The 23,757-nt window shown below is 36.2% G+C and overlaps 1 protein-coding gene across 1 annotated transcript; it reads right to left on the bottom strand.

The window, feature by feature from the left end:
• Positions 1-142: 142 nt before the first annotated feature.
• Positions 143-17,370, bottom strand: LOC129731827 (uncharacterized). The gene is made up of 4 exons (XM_055692159.1): positions 17,073-17,370; positions 619-921; positions 441-551; positions 143-310 (listed from the first exon to the last, which is right to left on the bottom strand). The coding sequence occupies exons 1-4, from the start codon at positions 17,145-17,147 to the stop codon at positions 269-271; spliced, it is 531 nt and encodes a 176-aa protein (XP_055548134.1). The 5' UTR covers positions 17,148-17,370; the 3' UTR covers positions 143-268.
• Positions 17,371-23,757: the final 6,387 nt, after the last annotated feature.

Raw genomic sequence — 23,757 nt, 5'->3', positions numbered from 1 at the left:
AATTGCATTACAGCTTCTCAAACCTAACCACAGTCAGTGTATAAATTTGTGAAATTGTACGGCTAGCCCGGTTGGCAGGGATTAGCGTATACGGAGGGGGATTTTCTTTCCTTCTAACAATATCATATTAAAAGCACAAACGTTGTCGGTTCAGACATACCGCGTAGTATGAGGTAACAATTTATATTTTATTAACACCCGCCAGCCACAGTTTATTAGGTACACATAGCTATTATTTTAATTGATTCCATCGACGTAACCTGTATGATCACTTTGTGACTTCGAACCTGACTCGGAAGCAACTTCTGCCCTGTTGTGTGAAGAGACAAATACGTGAGAGGGTGATTACTATAAGTGTTCAGCTGTTTCTTCTATTATTGTATCGATTCCGAGAACTGAAACCTCCAGAATAGAGAATAAAAATTATGAAATCAACCTACCGTATCGTGTTGAATCTCTGTTTCCACGTCAATGGTGCCCTGTGCCAGCTCGAGGAACTGCGCGAACGCCGCAATATTAATCACCTGGGTCGGATCGGTACAGAGGGTTCCCTGCAAAGGATAAAACAAAAACCTGTTACAAATTCGTTGAGCAAAGTCGTCACATTGAATTTCGTACCGCCTCAACCGGACACTTCTCCGGCAGATTGAAGGTTCGCAGCATCGGTCCAATCTGCGCGTCCAGAATGCCGGCCCGCAGCTGATCGCACAGGTCGAGATTGCCCTGCAGCATCAGCATACCGTCCTTCCGGACCTTGTACTTGGCGACGGCCGTCTTGAACGATTTGAACTGAACGCAACCGCGGGACTTGATGTCGCAGTTCTTCGTCAGCACCACCGTGTAGTTTTCGTTGGCTGTGATGACCGCATCCGAGCCGGCACAGTTCTGCACCTTGCGTACCTTAACCTTGTAGCCACCGTTCTGGAACGATCGGAGAGGAGAAGGGAAAAATCACAGTGAGTGAGCATTAATTAATTTGTTTTGCGAAGCAACAACGATTTTCATGATTTCATAAAGTTCTACTTGTATTTTGTGCAACATAGCTGGGAGTCAATAAATTCAAAGATGGAACAGCTATCAAGAGTGCAAGTGGCGCCTGGCCTTAAAAATAGCCATAATTTATTCAAATGAGGTGTATTTCGCAGATTCCTCTTAATGCGAGCTACCGTATGCAATACGATCAGAAAAAAATGTTTTTTTTTTGTTTGCTCTACGAGCGCTGATAGATGCTTAACAGCATCAAGCCACAAATAACCTACCAGTGGAATGGTTTTTGGTGAACCCTCTCACCACCATTAGCATCGTTTGGAGTTCGGGTACTTCGGCTTAAATTAAATCTCATATGCATATGAAATTTATGATACCATTCACGAGCTTATTTCAGTTGGTAAGAATATAGAACTTTTACGCAGCAAGCAACAGAATTTGTTTTTCTCACATAGTCGGTGTTGTAGCAAAAAACTATGGTGATTCTATTTACTACTGTCAAAGTGCAATGGATATTGGTTTATATATAGATTTGATTCAATGCAAATTTGTTCACAGGCTCAAGAAAGCGTTTTTATACTACAAAATGTTAATATGTTAAATAATTGAACTAACATGAACTCTATAAATAAAGACTGAAATACAAGCTTCAAGAGCTTCGGAAAGATAGCCAGAAACCAAACAAAACTCAATTCCCCCGTGCGATTTATTGGATCACAATATTTTGCACGATATTTCTTAGTACTGACTGATGTTTATTCAAGGATTTTGCTGTAATGAACAGGATTTCATATATTCGTAAGACAGCTAATTTATGAAAGCTTTCGTTCCTGTGATTGAAATTATCGATATTGATCGAAATTCAGGAGTTTAAAGCCCATTGTCGTCGGAAATGCATCGTTCTATTTCGTTTTTGCCATGAGATATAGACGATTGAAGCGGAGCGCTCGTAATGTAACGTTCTAATCGTCTGTTAGGTCTGTAAGAAAACTGGAGTCTTTATGAGGCAATAATGTTCAGCATATATTTGTGTATCATCCAATCACAGAACATTTCAAGTAATTTCGTAGAGCGATTCTGATAGTAATCTATCTTATGTAGAATTCGCCTCCAAGTTTTTGCCTACCCGTGATATAGAGATGTACATAAAGAATAATTTTTCTACAGTTTTTGGCAATAACTCGGTTTTTGTAGAAGCTATCTTTTTTGTGCCTTTTTTAAAGCTGTGTATTTCAATGGTATACAAATATATGTTGAACATTCAAGGAGCTTTCTAAACGCTGAAGTGTTTTTGAATTAAACAGTCTTATTCAAGGGTCCAATATGAACCGTTTGATCTTTGACTGAGAGTGTTATTGGTACACCTTTTCGGAAGGAAATTATCTACAACTTTTCTGAAGACATCTTTTCTCCAGAGTGCAAGACTTACGAGTTAGATTTTGCAGCGCCCTTAGCAGTGGAGTTCCAAACTACATCTTATTGTAATTCTCTAAGGCTTGTTATAGTAAATTTATTTTGAAGATGTTATGAAAATAAAACCAGTGTTTGTAGAGTATATGAAAAAAGTACACTATTTAGAGCTCTCGTATCATTGTGCATTAGAGCAATGGTACATTACAGGCAAAACCTAACTTTATTGGCAAAAATCACCGTCTATTATGCCAAGTTTTTTCAATATCGCTGAGTTTTTGACGTAATTTACTCTTTGGTCTATATTGAATTCTGTGTTCACGTGATTGAAAAAAGTCGCGTAGATTTGAACAAATCGTATAAGAAAAGATTGCGTCATTTTGATAAAATCTTTCGCTACGTGGTGTGTATGTGCATGTGTGTATGTGTCCTTTTCAACCGTATTTCCTGTTTGACATTTTGCTATTTTCGGCCATTTGTTGCATCTTGGTCATATCAAAATGTTTCCCATAACACAAATGGCGTTATTTCGAGAAAACTACGTAAAAAATAATCGTGTGAGACAAAATCACGCAAAGTCGCGTTTAAAAGGAATTCGGTGTACTTTTATAAAAAACTCTACAATTCCATTGATTGTTCACCGAAAAATATCAATTAATAAGATACATAAGAAGTAACGGTGATTATACCAACAAATAATTCCATTGATTGCAAAATAAATCATCACACAATTCTATTGAATGCAAGTGAACTTGTACACAACAGTTGATGATTTCGGATCGATTAGCAAAGTTGCTATGGCGAGCTTGCACGCTAGTGAGAATGACAGGAAGCAACGTATAGGATCGAAGAACTCATTCGCAACATATAATGTGAGTTAACACAACAATGAAAAAACAGCATTAGTAAATTTATCTAATGACTTTCAAAAGGTATAAGGTGCCGCTTTCAATAAAACTTTGTTCTTCATTGCATAATGATCGAGAAACCCTAGAATTTTGAATCTAGAGCTCGACAGCAATATTTTAGAGAAAAAATTTATAAAAAATATATCAAAAACTAGGGTGGCCCAAATTTTTTTCGAAATCAAGCATCTAATTTTTTTTTATCTTCGAGAAAAAGTTGTTCTGTATTGTTATATCTCCGGTAATTTCTAGTAACTTTCCGAAGAAAGGTTTTCTTTATCTTTGAAAATAACCGATTTAGATTAAAAAAAAAACACACATTTTTCGCTCTTACTCTTCTATTTAAATTTTCACATCAAAAATATCTTTGAACGACTTTGAGAGCTTTTTAATCTGCAATGCTGACATCGCAAATATTTCAATTCTACTCAAAGTTTTTAATGTTTTTCTTTAAAAAAATACCCCTTTTTCATTTGGTTGTCGATCTTTTTGGGTCAAACATAAAAAATGTCTCTTGGTCGCAATTTGTAATCTATGTGTAAAAATCCATGAAATCTCGGTTTCGGGTTTGACAATTTCGGGTTCGTGTTTGATCGTGAAAAATAGTTTCGGGTTCAGGTTTGAAAAACATCAAACTCGACCATCTCTAATGACCAGTTCCGAAATAGTGTGACCATAAAAAACGGTTATATTCCATGCATTTTAGTTTCAAAAATTCATAACTTTTGAAACTACGATCCTACTGACACCAAAAGTCTTCTCCCGAACCGAAACTCTAACCTACGACGACTGGCTTGTTGAGCCAGCATCCTACCTTGAGACCATCTGGGAGAGTATGATTTTACATTGCCGTTATTCGTTTTGGTGTGACAGTTCACATAATGGTTAGCGCCCTGTCTTCTCTCTATGTATAGGTCCCTAGGAGAATATAATGCTGACTGAGATTAAAGATGACTAGAACAAGATACCTGACTCTTGCAGAATTCATCGGACATGATTTTCGCTGCGCGTGAGTAAAAGTCGAACTAATTTATACACTGTTGATGTGATGTATACTTAACGTCAAATTCAACTGACGACAAGGCCAAGACATGACTGCTGAAAGGTGAAACAATTTTTTTCAGTATCCATGTGGACGACTGTACGGTGCTGCCATCCGAAAAATGATAGTAATGTGTACGAATGTTTAGTTCTCAAACATGAAACTTTCCGGAAGAATCAAGAATTATCGGCGCATTATTTAAAATTAAGCGTACCATCAGAACTTCCTGGTAACCGCTATGAGCACGCTCTACAGCCAAGTTTTCCACACTTGCCGAGGTTAATAAAGCAAAAATCGGGTACCCCGGTGAACCTGACCATATGAACAATGGTGCTTGCGACATACAAACTTTAAGTGTTGGAAGAATGGGACCTGAAAATAAATATAACCCCTCAATATAAACTTCCACTCTGACAGTCAATTTCACACTTTCTTTCGTACTTTGAAGTGCAAAAAATATGGCAATAGTATTAAGTGCAAAAAATGACAATATCATTAATCTGCATGTTATCTTAAGCGTCGAGCTGACCAAACTGCTACACCTTTTTCATATACAATCTTGAACAGCTCAACGATCGATGACGGACTATGCACGATAAATCGGTTTTGCTCATAGTGACAATTTTATGAGAATTTAACTCATCAGATGGCAGCACTAACCGTCGGAAATCGGTCGTATTCAAAATGTATGAAAAATATGGAAGTTAGGTATCTTGTTCTAGTTATCTTTGCTGAGATGCAGTAAGAGGGAAACTGTGGTGAAGGGACTACTTCGTCTGTGGTTGAGTTGAGAGAGAGTAGAAGATTACACACTCTGTCAAAAAAGTAAATGACTTTTTTTTTGACAAAAAAATCACGACCATCAGCCAAATGAATACGATTAGATCAGAATTGTTCGCTTAGCGCACATCATACGTAAAACTTCATATATCATATGGTTTACACTTACAACAAGAAATGTATCATAAGAAGGAAGGTGAAGAGAGTGTACCGATACCAATACTCATTCTCTCGCAAACTACTACGACGATGTCAACACATCTTAAGCGTGGTACGCAGTTGAAATGAAAAGAGGTTAACGAAATTTTGCCCTTTTTACCAAACGGAATTTTGACAGCTGAGAATACTTCACAGTAACGATATCTGACGTGAGTGAGCACATGATTTTTCCTTTTTTCTAGAACACTCGAACACATTTGTTTACCGCGATCTGGTGTGAGAGCAGGGATGCCAGGTAGTTTTTTCAAAAGTCTGGTCCGCGAAAAAATGTCTTCCTACCCGGAGCCCGAAGGCTAAAAACACTTTCCGGCAAATCGAAAACTGTCGAGCAAAAAAAATACAGGTCACCACTAATGCACTAATGCCAAATTCGGGTCGTTCACATATTTTTCAATGTCTTCACATGTTTTCTCCAATGTCTTCACGTTGTCGTCACAGAAATGGATGTCTTCATCGTAAACTCAAAATATTTTTCACGTTATTGTTACGTGAAAGTTCCTCTATTTGTTCATTTCCTGTCATTTTGCATGATTTATGTGACAAACATAACATCTACGTGAAAATCTCATGCATACCATGGTTAATCACGTACCATCCACGTGAACTTGACAACGTCAAGCAGGATGTATCGCGTGAATTCTCTGTGCGAAATGAACCAGAAATCAAAATGGCGAAGCTGTTGTCTGATTCTGAACATATAACAGAATTTATGGGTGGCTTGCAAATAAGTGAATTTTCGAAAAATCCTAATAAACTCGAGACTTGAGCTTACAGGTTTCACACAGCTTCGGTTCAAAGGTGGAAGAGTTACCTGAACGAAAACAGCTGCAGCGGATAATAACAATCCCCGGGAATATCGTAATATTTATCAGTTTTTTTGTTGTTTTATTCATTCACGAATTTGCATACCTGAGTGATATCTGATAGCAATCACGTTTTACGAAATGTACAATTTTCATTTATTTCTCTCATTTTTATGAGCTAGGAAACGGGTTTAAGAAATTATCAAAATATGTTGCGTAATAAATCAGGTATGCAAATTCGTCGTTTACCAGTAGATGAGTTCTACGTGAAACTCACATGAAATGCATGCATCTACTGAAAGTTTCAAAGGATAATTCATCTCACCAGGTCATGATGAACTCAAATTTGGGCGCGGACTGAATTTCAATATTTATTTCCCAAATTTCTAGAGAAGTCTAACGGAAACCGATAATTATTTCTTTTAATTTCATGAACTCAAATGACAATCACGTAGAATCTACTAGAAAACGATAGTGGAAAATATTCACGTAACTTTTCCGGTAACTATAACGTGAAAAATATTTTGAATGTAGGCTAATGTCTTCCAATGCCAGCGATGGGTGTGAGACGACCAACCAACTGCCTGACACTTTCAGTACCTGAATAATGTCAGTGCCAATTATTACGTGCAAGAAAAAGTGACATTTTGCTTCACAGCAGTGTTCAAAGCAAGTGAACTTTGTTTTCCATTTCGGTTTATGATTTCTTTTCAGCTGCGTACTAGCTACCAGAAGAAATTTCATTACCTGATTCAGTGCCTGAATTTTACATGGGATTGAGATAGAAAAATGAATTCCTTTTTGAACTGCATACTGCGCTTTAAGCTTAATTTATATGTATTCAAAATCGTTAGGAAAGATTTTTTTAAATCGCTGGAAACTAATCTTATGTAAGCAGATCGGGTTGTTTAAAGACGGCACTCCGAACCAGCCTTAGAAAATGTACTGTACTACGGCAGCCGTTAGACGACAGGAGTGCTTCTACCTTAGCGACAGTAGTAGCACTAGCAAAAACGTAACAGCCGATGGAAATTTCAGTTTAGCCATGGATATCAGTGATTATATTACTATTGACGTTTGCGGTAAAAAAAATGGAATAGAATTTCCGATTTTTCATGGGACACGCACAGACGAAACTACCATGCAGCATCAATCATAGTAACCTATAAGTCAACAGGAAAAAAATTGACAGCTTCATCAGTCGAACTCTAATCGTGATGGCGAGAACAGTGGAGCTACTCCGTTTAGAAGTATCGCGCTCAGAGAACGGTATCCCGTCGCGTCGAAAACGGACATTGTACGGTAGTTCGTGGACGGATACGCCCTTTCCGGCATCTACAACATCTTGGCACTATTGGACAACAATCAGAGCATCGAAAGGAAGCCCGGTTCCGAACGGCCGACGATTTTGAGCGACAAGAAGCTCCAAAGGATGCTGAAGAGGAAGACCAAGGGAATAGTGGCTACATCGCACAGTGAGGCGACTCCATACAAAGGCTGGCCAAGCCAAGCGATAAATGCGACAAAAACTTGGTATTTACATAAATTTTGGGCGCTGAACACGAATTTGACATCCATTTTTTTTTTGGGGCCGTCCATAAAGCACGAAATCCAATTTTTAATATTTTTTGGTACTTTTTTCTTTTTTTATAGAATTATATGATTTTTGACCACAAGTAGTGCCACAGGTGTCCTCCCCATTGAAAAAAAAACGTAATTTATGGATGACCCCTCGAACTAAACAAATTTTGCTTAAATATATATATTTTTTTAATAAACTAAAACAACATAAGTAATACAAACTAATTACAAATTGAAAAAATCATCATCAGCATCATCATCTTCCGCTGTGATCGCTTAAATCTCGTGTTGAATTGTTTCCAGAAAATTTTAAGTTCATTATACTTATCAGCAGGAAAAATGTTTTTCGCTGAAATTTTAATTTCTTCTAGTAATTTTCGATGTTTCATTGTTTCATATCTATGTTATCTTCCTAATCCGGTTTCTATGGTTGAAAGAGGACATTTAAATACATGTATAACACCATGAATTGACAACTTACTAGACATTGAATTAGGTGGTGCCGCTGAAGTTGAAGGCTCCATAATAAAATTCAACGAATTTATGAATTTGAAAACCAAGACACTGGAATGACATAACGTTCTAAATGAATACGAAAAGATGCGGAGGGCAACGACTGTTCTTTGTTTTTTTTTTTCTCATAAAGCAAAATGTGTGCTTTACTTATGTATGCAAACCAGTGTGAAGCAAAAGCAGTCTTCAAACGGGATATTGTTAGCCGGAGTTTGATGGAATGAATTTGCTGCTAGTATTTGACACTTCAATCAGTTTAGAATTGCATGATCATAAATTGAAAAGGGCTGAATGTTTTTAATATTGTTTTAAATTTGCAGATTTATCACTTTCTACATGATCAAAATTACATAAAGGTTTGTTTACTGTTTTCTTGTTTAACACTTATTTTATAACTATTCATTGATAAATTTTGTGATTTCTGCCCAAATTTATATTTTATCCTTACGGATTGAGTACGATATCATAAATTTTCATTAATGGGGTATCATGGTTATGATTAAAATTAATCCTGGATGAAATTTCAATTTTAAAAATAAAAACTAAAAAAATCTGCTATCGCTTTTTTCACTAAAGTGACAATTTGCGCAGTTTTGCGCTACAGCGGACAGTATGCATTTGAATGCTTACGGTTTTACCTAAATTTCGAATGTAGTCACAACCGTGGCAAACTGCGGCAACTAAACTTTTAAGCTTCTTTTCTACAAAAAATCACGTTTTTTTAAATTTTGCTAGTGTCAGGCCTTCTATGACCAAATTTTACAATATCTAATGAAAAGGGTTTGTTTTGCACAATATTTACAACAACTTTTCCTTTGACGTCAAAAAAATCCCAGCTATCATTGAAGCTAGAAAGCGTTTCGAAGTAATGTACTTTTTTTCAAAAAAAAGACAAAAAAAGTCAGTTCGCCAAGCTTTGAAGAGTCATAAAAAATCAGATTTCATGATATTGAGCTCAAATTTTGGATTTAGACACTTGAATATTATAGCAATAAAAGAAAAATATTATGAAACAGCTAACGAAAAAAAATTTTTTGGCTGATGGCCAGCGATTCCCCACTGTGCATCGCTGCATGCGCTTGACCAGGCACTTCGTATTTTACTTCCCCCACGAAGGTAGTGAGCATCGAGGTGAAGTTCATTTCACACACCAAGTTCCCCAAGAGGGTGCTGCTGTGGCTGACAATCAGCGAAAAGGGGGTGCCAAAGCCGTTTTTTTCGTTCCGGACTGGCCGTGAACGGGAAAATTTATAGTACGAAGTGCCTGTCGAAAGTTGCATCGTTCATCAAGAAATGCCTAAAAGCCGAAGGTACGATATTTTGGCCGGACTGCGGCGTCGGCTCATTACTCGGAGCGATCGTCGGAGGAGATCCATCGGCTAAATATCGATGTGGTACCCAAGTTGGCGAGCCCGCCCAACGTCCTCAAGTTGCGTCCCATCGACGATGTTTTTTTTTTTTTTTGTGGACCCCACTGCGACCAGTAGTTGTTTGATCTATTGTGGCATTGTCCGGACGTTTTTGCTGTTTGCACATTTCTGTTTTTTTTTACCATTTTGCAGTGCTACTTATTGAGAAGTAACCTGCTCCGTGTTATAGTGCTTTTTGTCTTCTTAGACTTAGTAACCTACTACCTTCCTTATCGACCTTATCATATCCTCCTGCAGGCTATCACTCTAAAAGCATATAACGTGCTATAGTCTATGATATTATTGAAGCTTTAGATCAGTGGTTATTAAGTCTGGAGGGAAGTTATAGTACTTTTTTTTGTCTTCTAATTCAGATTTAGTAACCAACTTTCTTCCTTATCGATTCTATCATATCCTCCTGCAAGCTATCACTCTAAAAGCATATAACGTGCTATAGTCTATGATATTATCGAAGCTTTAGACGAGAGGTTATTAAATCTGGAGAGAAGATTTTGTGTGGAAGAGCCTGAGAATAAACCCATACTTAAAGTCCTTTTTGCGAACGAATGGTTTGGTTCTACTAAGATTCGAATCTATCACCATTCGCTTGTCAAAGCGGACTCTGTAACCTTGCGGCTACGAAGCTCGACATCGAGCATCGACGATGTTAGGGCAACCTGAAACGTGAGGGATACTCCAACAATTTTGTCGCGAAAACTGAGGAGGAATCTACTATATAAAAATGGAATTCCGTAACGCTTGATCTTATTGATATTATTCCCTTAGTCTCTGTGGTGTACAGTAATCATCATCATTTTGAATCGTTCTAAATCAAAAATAATAAGCGGTGACATGTAGGTTTTTTAACATGAAAATGTTCGCTGATGTTCAGGAAAGACATCTTCTACTATATAAAAATGGAATTCCGTAACGCTTGATCTTATTGATATTATTCCCTTAGTCTCTGTGGTGTACAGTAATCATCATCATTTTGAATCGTTCTAAATCAAAAATAATAAGCGGTGACATGTAGGTTTTTTAACATGAAAATGTTCGCTGATGTTCAGGAAAGACATTAGTTATAAAAAAATAGTTATCTAATTACTAAAACTTTAGATATTATCCACAAAACTACGTAAAACATGCAAAATTATGACTTTCTGTGCTAAATTTGCCTCTCAATCAAAATTCAAAGCGATGACATATGATTCTTTTTTCACTAAAATGTTTGTTGATGTTCAGGGAAGACATTCGAGGAAAAATAATTAGTATCTGATTACTAAAACTTGAGATATTATTCACAAAACTACGTAAAACATGCAAAATTATGACTTTTTATACTTAATTCGTCTCCAAATCAAAATTCAAAGCGATGACAAGTGATTCTTTTTTCATTGAAATGTTCGTTGATGCTTAAGAAAGATATTTGAGAAAAAATAATAGGTATCTAATTACTAAAACTTGAGATATTATTCACGAAACTACGTAAAACACGCAAAATTATGACTTTCTGTGCTAAATTTGCCTCTAAATCAAAATTCAAAGCGTTGACATATGATTTTTTACACTAAAATGTTTGTTAATGTTCAGGAAAGACATGTGAAAAAAATAATTGGTATCTGATTACTAAAACTTGAGATTTTATTCACAAAACTACGTAAAACAAGCAAAAATATGCTGAATTTGCCTCTAAATCAAAATTTCAAGCGATGACATGTGATTTTTTTTACATTAAAATGTTTGTAAACGTTTAGGAAAGACATTTGAAGGAAAGAAACAAGTATCTGTTTACTAAAACTTGAGATTTTATTCACAAAACTACGTAAAACTTGCAAAATTATGACTTTTTATGCTGAATTTGCCTCTAAAACAAAATTTAAAGCCATGACATGTGATTCTTTTTTCATTAAAACGTTTGTTAATGTTCAGGAAAGACATTTGAGGAAAAATAAATAGTATATGATTACTAAAACTTGAGATATTATTCACAAAACTACGTGAAACATGCAACTTTATGACTTTTTATGCTGAATTTGCCTCTAAATCAAAATTTAAAGCGATGATATGTGATTCTTTTTACATTAAAATGTTTGTACACGTTTAGGAAAGACATTTGAAGGAAAGTAAGTCTGTTTACTAAAACTTGAGATTTTATTTACAAAACTACCTAAAACTTGCAAAATTATGACTTTTTATGCTGAATTCGCCTCTAAATCTAATTTCAAAGCGATGACATGTGATTCTTTTTTCATTAAAATGTTTGTTAACGTTCAGGAAAGACATTTGAAGAAAAGTAACAAGTATCTGATTACTAAAACTTGAGATATTATGCACGAAACTACCGAAAACACGCAAAGTAATGGCTTTCTGTGCTAAATTAGCCTCTAAATCAAAATTCAAAGCGTTGACATATGATTTTTTTTTCACTAAAATGTTTGTTAACGTTCAGGAAAGACATTTGAGGAAAAATAAAATGTATATGATTACTAAAAGTTGAGATATTATTCACAAAACTGCGTGAAACATGCAAAATTATGACTTTTTATGCTGGATTTGCCTCTAAATCAAAATTTAAAGAGATGACATGTGATTCTTTTTCATTAAAACGTTTGTTTATGTTAAAATATAAAATTTATGTTTGAAGATGATTTTCTGTATACAGCACAACAATATTGCAGCCTTCTAATAGCGCTCTCGATCAACCAGATTAGTTGAGAAAATTCGTTATCGATATTGTTTTAGCACATTTTGCATGTTGTAGGATAAGAACAACGATACACCGTGCCCCAGAGCTGAGTCGAGAAAAATTGCAGCTAGAAAAGATTCTCGACCTGATCGGGGATCGAACCAGATATCACAACCGTGTGGGAGCCAATCGACATCGCTAACCACAGAGCCACGAGGACCACATACAGCATACAGAATACAGAAAATCACCGAAAATATTTTTTTTTAATTTATACGTTTTTATACGATTCCATGCGAAACTTTGACTTTTTATGCGCAATTCGCCTCTGAATCAAAATTCAATGATTTGTTTTTTTTTGCAATAAAATGTTCGTTGTCCTTTTATCTACAATTTTTTTTTGCAGAATAACCCATGTCTCGAGCATGAACATTTTATATTTTTGATGTTTTCGTAGTTTTGTGAATAGTTACATTTTACGGCATTCGATTTACTTTTGTACTTTTGAATTTGAATTTGATTTTTATTAGAGAGCTTTTAACTAGAAATTCATTCAGCTCTTAATCTTACTGTTTTACTTTTTTTGCGATAATCCAAACTAGAACTCACATTTAGCTGCAGGAAAGGTTACGATTCATTTGTTTGAATATCGATTAAGAGGCAGCTTAAGCATTAAAAGTCTTTTATTTTCTTATTTTCTACAAAGTTTTGTGGATTAAAAAATGGCGACTTCCGGTTTCAGGAAAATAACCTAAAGTGATATTTGGCCAACAATTTCAATACTTCCGAAAGTGGACCTCCATACGTCATTTTATAGCGATGACACAATTTTTTTTTTCATTAAAATGTTTGTTAACCTTCAGAAAAGACATTTGAAGAAAAATAACAAGTATCTGATTACTAAATTTGATATATTATTCACAAAACTACATGAAACATGCAAATTTATGACTTCTAAAGTGATTTGGCCAACAATTTCAATACTTTCGAAAATGGAACTCCATACGTCATTTTTAAATCCAAAATGGTGACTTCCAGTTTCTGTTAATCAGCCCGAAATCACAAAACACACTCCAATATGGGTATTTCCGTTCTGCACGTTCTCAGAATATTGAAGTAGGGTATCGAACGTCTTCGTCAGTGGTTTTCTTCGGTAGTTTTACTGGCGCAATCTTATGCAAAAAAGGTCCGAAGAAAACCACTGACGAAGACGTTCGACACCCTACTTAAAGTGATGATGAAGTATAAGATGTAAATTTTATTTTTTAAGTGAGTTGAGCTAATGCAGCAATGAAAAAAAAAAAAATCTATCTTTGAAACCTTTGATCCCGAGCATCGCCGGGAATGTTCAACTAGTTGATAAATAAAACGAAGAAAGAACTCAAAAGCATGCATGTTTTCGTCCGTCATTGCGAATATTCCGTTCAACTACCGGGAAGCCGCTCGCAAGGGCGTAAAATTCTTTTGCAAGTAAGCTAATAAAATTGCAAGATATCCTTGTAATCTCCGTATACCTCGGTTTCGAGGACCTGCCAGCTTGTTTCATCATCAAGAATCTGCAATTTGCAGCTCTTTAGTGGATATGAATTTAACTAAACCAGTTTATAACAATCGCTAACTGCAGTCGTTTAGCGACAAACCGAAGATTGTTATCATCGTAAAACGGCTATTACCGCTACACACCGATTATAGAGAAAGACATGCAGAATTCAGAACGGAAACGCTTTCGGTTAAATTTCGAACAAGTAGACGTCGATAGCATTAGCAGAGCAAAGCCTTGGTGCTACATTCCGATTCGGAACATCTATTTATTATACACAGACTTCGATAGCATTAGCGCGTTTATAAACTTCTCCGTTGCGTTTATGGCAGAACACACAAAATAAATTCTGGATAAATATTCCTAGTAAATAATTAATTCATCAAAACTTCTCCATTACCAACATGCTTCAGCTTCATAACAGCTATCTTGGATGGATGTAGAGTATAGTCGCCAACAGTAAATACTTCTTTTAAACGACAGCAGAGAAAAGGTTGTACTTTTTTGAAGACTATCCGAACTGTCGAAAAGTTTGCGAAACAAAGGACAAATTTGTAGCTTTCTTCGTTTTTTTTCGGCGGTCTGCATATGCACCGGAAGAGATGTGATTAATAAGAACTGATTAAAATATTCTGCATTTTTTCTAGAATAAAAGTATTAGAGCAATTCTATAAAAAGTGTCCCAATTTTAAATATATTATTCATATTGTGATTTTTTTATGAAACTTTGTATAGATATTCCTTTGGGCTTAAGATGTCATTTTGTGCTATAGTTATTTTTAAGAATCACTTTTCATTTGTAAAAGAAGTGATGATTACAAATATTTTCAGAACGGTACGTTTGATCGGTGTGACGTCTGTGGCAAAGTTGAAGATAGTATTTTTTCCTCTCCGAAAAAATATACATCGTGAAAAATATTTTCAACAGAAGAAATCTTCAAGAGGATTTAAAACTATTTATCTTAAAGAGCCCATTTTTTGAAAAATAATTTATTTTTCAAACAAACTGCAAAAGTATAGCTGAACATTAATGATTGTATGATCATTGAGAAATAAGAAACAAAATAGTTAATGTTTCCAAAAAAGAGAATAAATTCAAGCCAAAACGGTTTTTTGATTGGTATAATGTCTGCGGCAAAATTGTGGACAGTAATTTTATCTTTTCACTATCATACCTATACGTCGTGAGACGAAAAATATGAAGAAAACAGAAAGAAATATTGTAAATTACATATCTGAAACAACTCAAAAAATAGAAAAAAAAATAAAATTTCAATTTTACAGTGTATATATTTTTGGAAGGACTCAACTATTATCTACAACTTCGATAAAGATATTATACCGATCAAACAAAGCGTTTTGGCTTTAAGAATATTTTTATCATTGTTGAACACACAGGCCAGGAAATAATACCAATGCTTGATGTCTCAGATTTTCAAGGCGCTGAAAATAAAAATGGTCTCAAAAAAAAAAAAAACCTTTAAAACTTAGTAGAACTAAAACTGTTTGCTGACATTTAAAGTTCAAAAAATTTCTGTTCGTGATTTGTAACCTTTTGATTTCAAATTTTCACTTTTAATTTCGAAACATCTTATCTGTGGCGATGTTCGGAAATCCAATTGGGCTGTTACAAATTTCATTCAGGCTAAAAGCGTATAATATCACAATATGGACTAGATGTCAGATTAGGGTCATTTGTTTACATCATGGTATTACTAGACCAAACGCGGTACGGTCCGATCACGCTCATTCGAAATCAAAATCCTGGTCTCTGCACTTCAGAATTGGCAAAATTTTTTGAATTCCCGATGCGAAGTACATTCTCAAACACGCGAGAAAGAGGGAAACGGCGAAAAAAAAATGTTTTGAATCCCACATCCAAAAAGTGAAGAAGAGAACTGGGCAAATACGTTGATTGCCAAGGACATGAATTTTACCAATATTCCGGAGCTAAGAACAGTTGACGAATATTCGACAATTGTGCAAAACACACCACAAAATCGTCTACGCAGATAAATTCGAGTAATGGCTTATGGTGGTGATAGGGAGGAAATATATATTGAATAACCTATTTATCAGACTCATTTTCCAACTGGATAATTTTTAGCGCGAATTACGATTTACGCAAAAAAAAAAACTACTTCTTTCTTTTGAAAACTGTAAAAAATTTAAAATCAGGCTAAAAATGCAAGATAACATTGTCCTTTTACTTCAATACTTTTATATTTAGTTTCATATTCAGGTTCAATGGAGAAAAAAATCCTATTAAAAAGACTGGACATTATTGTGAATTCAACCTCAACACATTTTCCAAATTTAAACCTTAAAATGTGCCTCATTAACGAAGCAATTTTTCGTAAAATGACGAATTACCATGCTCCAAATAGCTAACTCGTGCGGGCAGAATATCGCTTTCCGGTTGTCGTTAGAATAATAATCAGATCATTGATAGAAACGAAATATATTATAAAAACGCTCGATTTGATTTCCTAGCCATTAAAGCCTTGAAACTGGCGGCGATGGCATTTTTTCCGGTTGCATGATTTTCTATATGAAGCTGATGTGGTTGAATTGATAGTGAAGGTAGACAAATAATCGGGAACATTGTGTTGGTAACCAAAAAATGAAGGTAGCAATAGTATATTATTACCTGTTTTGCTGGGTTTCATTATTCGCCACAATCACTAAGCTAAAAATAATTCTAGCACTTCGGGAAATAACATTCGCGAGATGGTAACGAAAATCATAAGATTATACATAATACGTATTTTACCAGCACAGTTAAACAAAAGATGACACCTTCTACAAACGTATATTTGAACGTCAAATTTTGAATAATCCAGCTTCAACAATTTGGTAGTATTTAAAATACAACGCTTTGTTTTTGTTCCTAATTGAAACGAACAACCAGAGGAATAAGACTTCTTATGCATAATTGACGCCGTAGAAAAAAATATACAACCGGTTCACCGTCAAATTCCCCATGAATCTAATATACTGACAAATTATCTAAACAAATCGACCGAACAAATGAACCTGACTCAATCAGAATCGAACGGAATTTTCGGCATGATTTTGCGCAATCACGCTGACCGACCAAAACAAGCGACGTCTGCACGTTTTACAACCCGTTCCAGCGAAAGTGAATCTAATAAATTCCCGAGCGGCTTGGAGCCGATATCTTGTTCAGTACTTACGCATGCAATAGCAACACCAATCACAGCTGCAAGCAGAAGCACTTTTCCCAACAGCAAAGAACTTTTTCCGAACATTCTGTGACTATCTATCTAGGCCTTACTTGAATAAAAAATTTAAAACTCTAGCCAAATCTTCACAGCGCACAGCCAGCGAAATTCGATCCAGTCCGCTCGACAGCTTCCGGAAAACTGAAACCCATCGAGATGAACTTGAACTTCAACAACTCTCGGTACACACCTGATTCTAACATCGTCGCGGCGGCGGTGTGCTCCTCAACCAGAACGGTGACTAGAACCAGAACGATGGCTGGTGACGCTCACACAGCGGGCGATGATATCGGCCGCGAATAAAAACGCCGAACACGAGCGCACTTCCCCCACTCTCGATTTGTGCCTGCGATAGTGGCCGGTAAATTTTCCATACATTCAGGCTACCCCTACGCGTACGATGATTCGCGATGATTCCATTCATACCTATAATATTAGGGTTATTTTTTTCATTGGCTTTCACAGTGAACCCTACTCTCGTCCGGTTTAGATTTCCCCTTCGAAAGATGGGGTGAATGCCAAATTTGAGCTATTTGTCTTACGATTTTTTAGAACAGAGTTGTAATCAGCGACACGCACAGGTTCAATCGGATAAGGTGTTATTTTCCCGATCAGTGGGTGCGCGTAGGTAGTTTTTTGCAACGATACGCAATTGGTTGACTACTACCAGGTAGTAACAAATAAGTGACGACTGCGAGCATCGTTGCCAGGTCATTTTTTTTGACGTTGACTAACGTCTATATCGAAGTTAGGCCCCTGAATTTAAAAATCTAGTAATTCAACCAGGGAAAACCAGAGAAAAGTGGTCAGGTTTTGAGCGCTTATTTTGCAGTCATCTATAATCAGGTTTTCGAGGTTTTGGCATCAATCGATCAGAAATTCTTTTACGGTTAAATTTATGTAACAAAAACAAACTATTGTTTGAGATACACTATTGAAAAATTGGTAATTAATATCGATTGTCTAAATCATACCGCGCAGCCAATCACTACCTCTCTTCCCAAGCACAGTCGATACTAACGGATACAATCGATCTGACTTTGTTGTTATTGTTGTTGTCACTTTCTGTTTCCGATGTTTATGCTGCTGCTAGCGGAAAAAACCTTGCAAATATGCATCTTTTTGTTGGTGTTAATTTTACGACAGCGGCCGGCGCCCCATCATTCTGATTCCAAAACCGCACCAGTGACATGCGGACGCTAGGTGATAGCAGCTGAAAGGAGGAAATACAAAATAGTACCGGTCATCTCGTGCCGGTTTCACCCGTAATGCTGGTGGCTTTAGTAGTAAATGGCTACTGCAAAACACTTAAATGGCTGGAATTCTGGACGGACTAACCAAAAACAAGGATATATTCGGCAACTGGCCCCTTTTGGTGCCTCGAAATTGTGTAATAGAAACGGCTAATTGAATTTTCTGTTTTACCAAATGCTGCTGCTAGCGGAAAAAACCTTGCATAAATGCATGTTTGTGTTAGTGTTAATATTACGACAGCGGCCGGCGCAGCTTTCAAGAAACATTTGTCTCTGCCATTTCATCATCTATGTAGCCCATCCCTCTTTCTATTTATCTGACGAAGCCTTGGTATAAAACGTATCGTTCGAACATTTCACCCCATCAGTTTCATTATTAAACCGTACCGGATACATACGGACGCTCGGTGTTAGCAGCTAAAAGGAGGAAAAACAAAATAGTACCGGTCATCTCGTGCCGGTTTGATCCGTGATGCTGGTGGCTGTTAGTAATAAATGGCTACTGCAAAATACTAAAATGGCTGGAATTCTGGACGAGAATAATCGGAAACTGGTACCTTTTGGAGCCTCGAAATTTTGTTACAGAAGTTTTGTAAAAGAAGCGTTGCAATTCCCTATACTATTTGCTTCAATGGAATATTTTTTTTTTTAAGAATACGGTAGTCAACGTCATGCGGTCGTGTCTTGAATACCACCCTCCTACTTTTTAAATCTGGAGAAGGCAAAATTAAAATCTGGCAGTCATTTCGTGGGGTGAAAGGTTAATTTTTCGGATAAAAGTCTTGGGGTACGCAAAATTTGAGGTTACAAAATTGCAAAATTTCGCGCCAAAATTGAAGTGATGACCTTTTTGCGGAACAGAGAAAATAAAATCTGAATCATCCATGAAAAATCTGGATAATTGGACATCAAAGCTGTTACCCTTGATACATGTTCAAAAATCTGGATAATCCAGCTAAATCTGGATGCCTGGCAACGCTGACTGCGAGACTAAACAGCAGCTAAACAACTGGTTTGCAAACGGGTAACGATAATGAAACATCAGCACAGCGATCTTCTTAACAAAAACCTATATCACAAAGACGAACGCGACGCTACGTACGTGAATAGTTTTCTTTATTAGACCGTTCGATTGTTTGTGAATGGTTTTTCAGGCGGACTTTGCGACGTTGACGAGTCGCTACACGGTTGAAGTGTTTTATTTTTACTAGCAATTTATAGCGAGCGTTGGAGAATTGTTTTTTAGATGATATCAAGGATATTACTTTTGTTAGGAATACAGTTAATTGCTCACACCAGTGGTGTACACTTTATACCAATGATTTGCTTTTTATATATTTATTTTTAGTGTTTGATATTCAATCGGATCGGAACGAAATCTTAAGACTCCCATGACATTTTAGCACATTACGGGAACGGAGCGTTCAGGACTGAATAACGTAAGTCATAAGTTCGGTTCAAAATTCTGATAGCAAAAATGACCATGATGAAAATCTCAAACAGCAAATCGTTGAATAGCACTGTGATAAAAATTAAAAATTAAAAGTAAAAATTTATCAAGTTTCCGATACCTGATAACTTGTTGACTATCAGGATATTTAAAAACTTTTCAACTGTGACAGTAAATCTTATACCGTGCAGATAAGATTGTTTGACTAAATCAAAGTTCTTTAAACAACAAATCTTATTGGTAAGGGTAGATTACGCTTGTATTAATAAAAAACGAGAAAATTCGGCTTGTTGACATGTGGCAAATAGGCCCTTTTCACATGTTTGGCGAAAAAAATTCTGAATACTCAAATATACAAACTACTTTTCCGTTTAAATATAACACTCTAAATATGCACGAATTTTACATGAAAGTGAAAGTGGTTAGTGATGGAACAGAATACGCACAGCACAGTAATATTGTTTGTAAAGTTTACTTTATCTATTTTTCGATGTTTTACTGTCAAAATTTTTCATTATATGTACTAGCTGACCCGGCAAACTTCGTACCACCGCCATGAGTTTTATTGGCAAAAGTTGAAATGTCTAACTGCTGCTAAAAACATACTCAAGATATGTTTTAGCTCTGACTTGTTTATAGTTTTTTTTTCTCAATCCAGCGCTCGTAAAATTCTTAGTTTTTATTCTATTGAACATTATAAAGCTCCTTTCAACCATAATCAAATAAGCCAATTCATTTCTAAAAATAAACAGGTCATTCTTTTATATATGCTTAGGGAAATCATTACGTTATCTATTCAAATACACTAAGGTCGCTTTTTATGCGGTTATTTTTTACACGTTTTTTTTTGCGCGGATTCCGGAATTAACGCGTTTTTTTACGCGGATTCCGGAATTTACGCGGTATTTTTTGAGCGGATTTCGGTTTCTCTCCACTCGGATTGCAGAATTACGGCGGTTTTTTACGCGGATTCCGGGATTCACGCGTTTTTTTTACGCGGATTCCGGAATTTACGCACTTTTGTTACGCGGAATCCGGAATTTACGCAGTTTTTTTACGCGGGACTTATCCCTCGCGTAAAAAGCGACTTTAGTGTATTCAAAAGTTTGGCTTAATGCAAATATAGTAATATGCTTCTGCCTGGCCATTCTTACTGGAACAGATTTTATAAAAAGCTTTAGAATTCTAAATAATTGAAGTTTGAAATAATTAATCTTCAATTTTTCTTTTAACTCTTTGTCACAAAATAAACAATGTTTTTTCAGAGTGCATATTTTTTCCAGACAAACAAAATTATTCTCTACAATTTTGCCGAAGACGTTACACCGATCAAACAAACCGTTTTGGCCTTTAAAATATATGTTATCATCAATACCTTCCCAAAATAGCATTTTTCAACAGCTTCTCGAAAATGAGTCGTGTTCCGAAAAATTAAAACAATACTGCCGTAATCTCGCAAATTGACGTAAGCGCCAAAGTGGCCGATTGTTTTGCGATTAAACGATAGAACACAAAGAGCCGGACCTCCGGAAACCGAAATTTCATCAAAAGTGCAAAAAATAGCGTCATTAATTCACGAAAACGAAATGACGTAACCGCCATTTCTACTCAACGTGACGTAAATCCAACCCAACAATGTTTGTGATGCTTTCATCGCATTCAACGACTCGCAAATTAAACCAAATTTGGCATGTAGGAGTTTTTTAGAGCAGGAAATATTTCTATGGTTGTACGACACCTCTCTCTTCTCTGCAAGAGAAGGGTTCCGTCCAAGGAAAACACATATTTGAAACAATTTTGACGGAGTATAGCATAAAATGATCGAAATGATGCCCAGGGGCCAAGAATTGCCCCCAGAGACTATTTCGAATTCTAAGATGGCAACTTCTGGTTTCTCAATAACAGACAAAAATGACCAAATAACACCCAATATGAGAATTTCCGGCATCAGAATCATACCCAAGAGGCCAGAAATTAGGATTTTTTGAAATCCAAGATGACGACTTCTGCTCTCTGGAAAACATCCCAAAATTATCGAATACCACTCAATATGGATATTTCCTGAATCGGGATGATGAACAGAAGCCTAGAATTGACCCCAGAGAAGACCGTGTTAATCACCGACCACGGATTCAGCTAAGCGGCGATGAAATCGAGGTAGTTGGCTAGTGCGTGCACCTAGGCTAAATGGTGATTATCGAGAACGACATTAGCAGAGAAATTCGTCGAGGTCCTATGGCGGAGGACGCACTGCTCGATTAAAATTTGCCGCGCAACGAAGTTGACTATCTACAAAACTTTGATCATACTGTAGCCCTCTAAGGCCACGAAACTTGGTCAATGCTCGTGGACAACTAAATCGCACTTGCTTTTTGTACGGAAGAAGTGCAGATGGAAGATGGCAGAAGCCACGAATGCTATTATATTTCAAACTAAATTCATATCCAAAAAAAGTATTCTCGAATCGCGACTATTTGCCTGATTATGAAAAAAAAAGTTGAGCGACTTGTCACATACTACGATGGATGTACGTCAATCGGTTGTAGAAACAGTGAAATAAAAATCGTTGTTTCCACAACAAAATGACGTTGGTAACATAACTTCAGTTAATATACCTTTTTCCACTAATCAAACGTTCGGCGATGTTTTGTGATTATATTAATGCATTATGTACAGATCAGATTGTTGAAATTCGTCCTAACACTCATTATACAAACGTTTTTGGAAAAAGTTTCGTACTGAAAATTTTACTCGCTGTCGCATACGTCAGTTCGCGAGATTACGACAGAATGTTAAAAAATGGAATTTTTTGCTCATAGGCACGTCTATGCAAAAATTCAGCTAAATCAAAAATGGTCGATTGAATTGGTTGCCTGTATTTTTTTGTGCAGTTGCTCCCATGTGAGAAGCATGAATAGGTAATTTTGTCATAATAAATTCTACGCAGATGACTAGCTGTAACATACGTATATATCCAATGATTGATATATTTTTTTTACTTTACTACGGTATCTGTATTCACTACACTAGGCTGAACCTTTCATCATCTCTCGTCATATAGAGCTCGCATTAAAAGAACGACAAGGGTATGTAATGGTTTTATTTGTTTCGCAGCGCGTTGACTTAACAGAACTACTTTTCAAATTGAACTTCTATGTACCCATTTGACAACCTGGGAACCATAATGTATTTTCCCTAAACCATCATTGAACGGAATATGCGAAAAATAAAGCTATAAATAGTATGATGAATTCTTATAATCAACACTGTGAGGTCATTGATTTTCCCATATCCCGTATAAATTAAAACATTATTGCAAGTTCCTAAGGCTGCGGACACTCATTTTTTTTTGTATTATGTAGGTATACTGCCGGTACCCGTATAACTGTCCCATACTAATTGTGGCACCCTGTGTGAACATATTTCTACTCGGGTACTCAGTCAGTGGTTGACAGCTAGAGAGAGGGAAAATATATAGTATCTGAGAGTATAGATTCAATGCGGTCACACTTGTTATGCTACGGAAATAAAGTGATTTTCAGAAGTGAAATAATTACAATTATTGTGCAGCACCGACTGGAAAGAAAGATCCCAACAGTGGCTGACGAGAAAGGGATCAACAGCCAATAATAATAATAATAATAAAAAAAACTGGATACCGATTAGAGCGTATTCAGCTGCCACGGATTTGGATTATTTTTCCACAACAAAAGCCGACAGGTATGTTTTGATTTGACTAGCTATTCGAGTTATATTGAATGGTGGCTTAAATGCCGTTGGCTTCAATGCCGGAGAATGATGGCTTCAATGCCGGAAAATGTGGTTTTAATACCGGAAAATGAGGCTTTAATGCAGTTTCGATTTGATTTTTGGATATTGGAAGGAGCTGAAAAAGGCTGCCTTTTGCAATATGACTCGAGTATTAAGTTTGAAA

The sequence above is a fragment of the Wyeomyia smithii genome, chromosome 3 (assembly GCF_029784165.1).
Source record: "Wyeomyia smithii strain HCP4-BCI-WySm-NY-G18 chromosome 3, ASM2978416v1, whole genome shotgun sequence".
In the NCBI taxonomy this organism is placed as follows: Eukaryota; Metazoa; Arthropoda; class Insecta; order Diptera; family Culicidae; genus Wyeomyia; species Wyeomyia smithii.
Note: the sequence above shows the minus strand (reverse complement) of the source record. Positions and strands in the feature narration are given on the sequence as shown.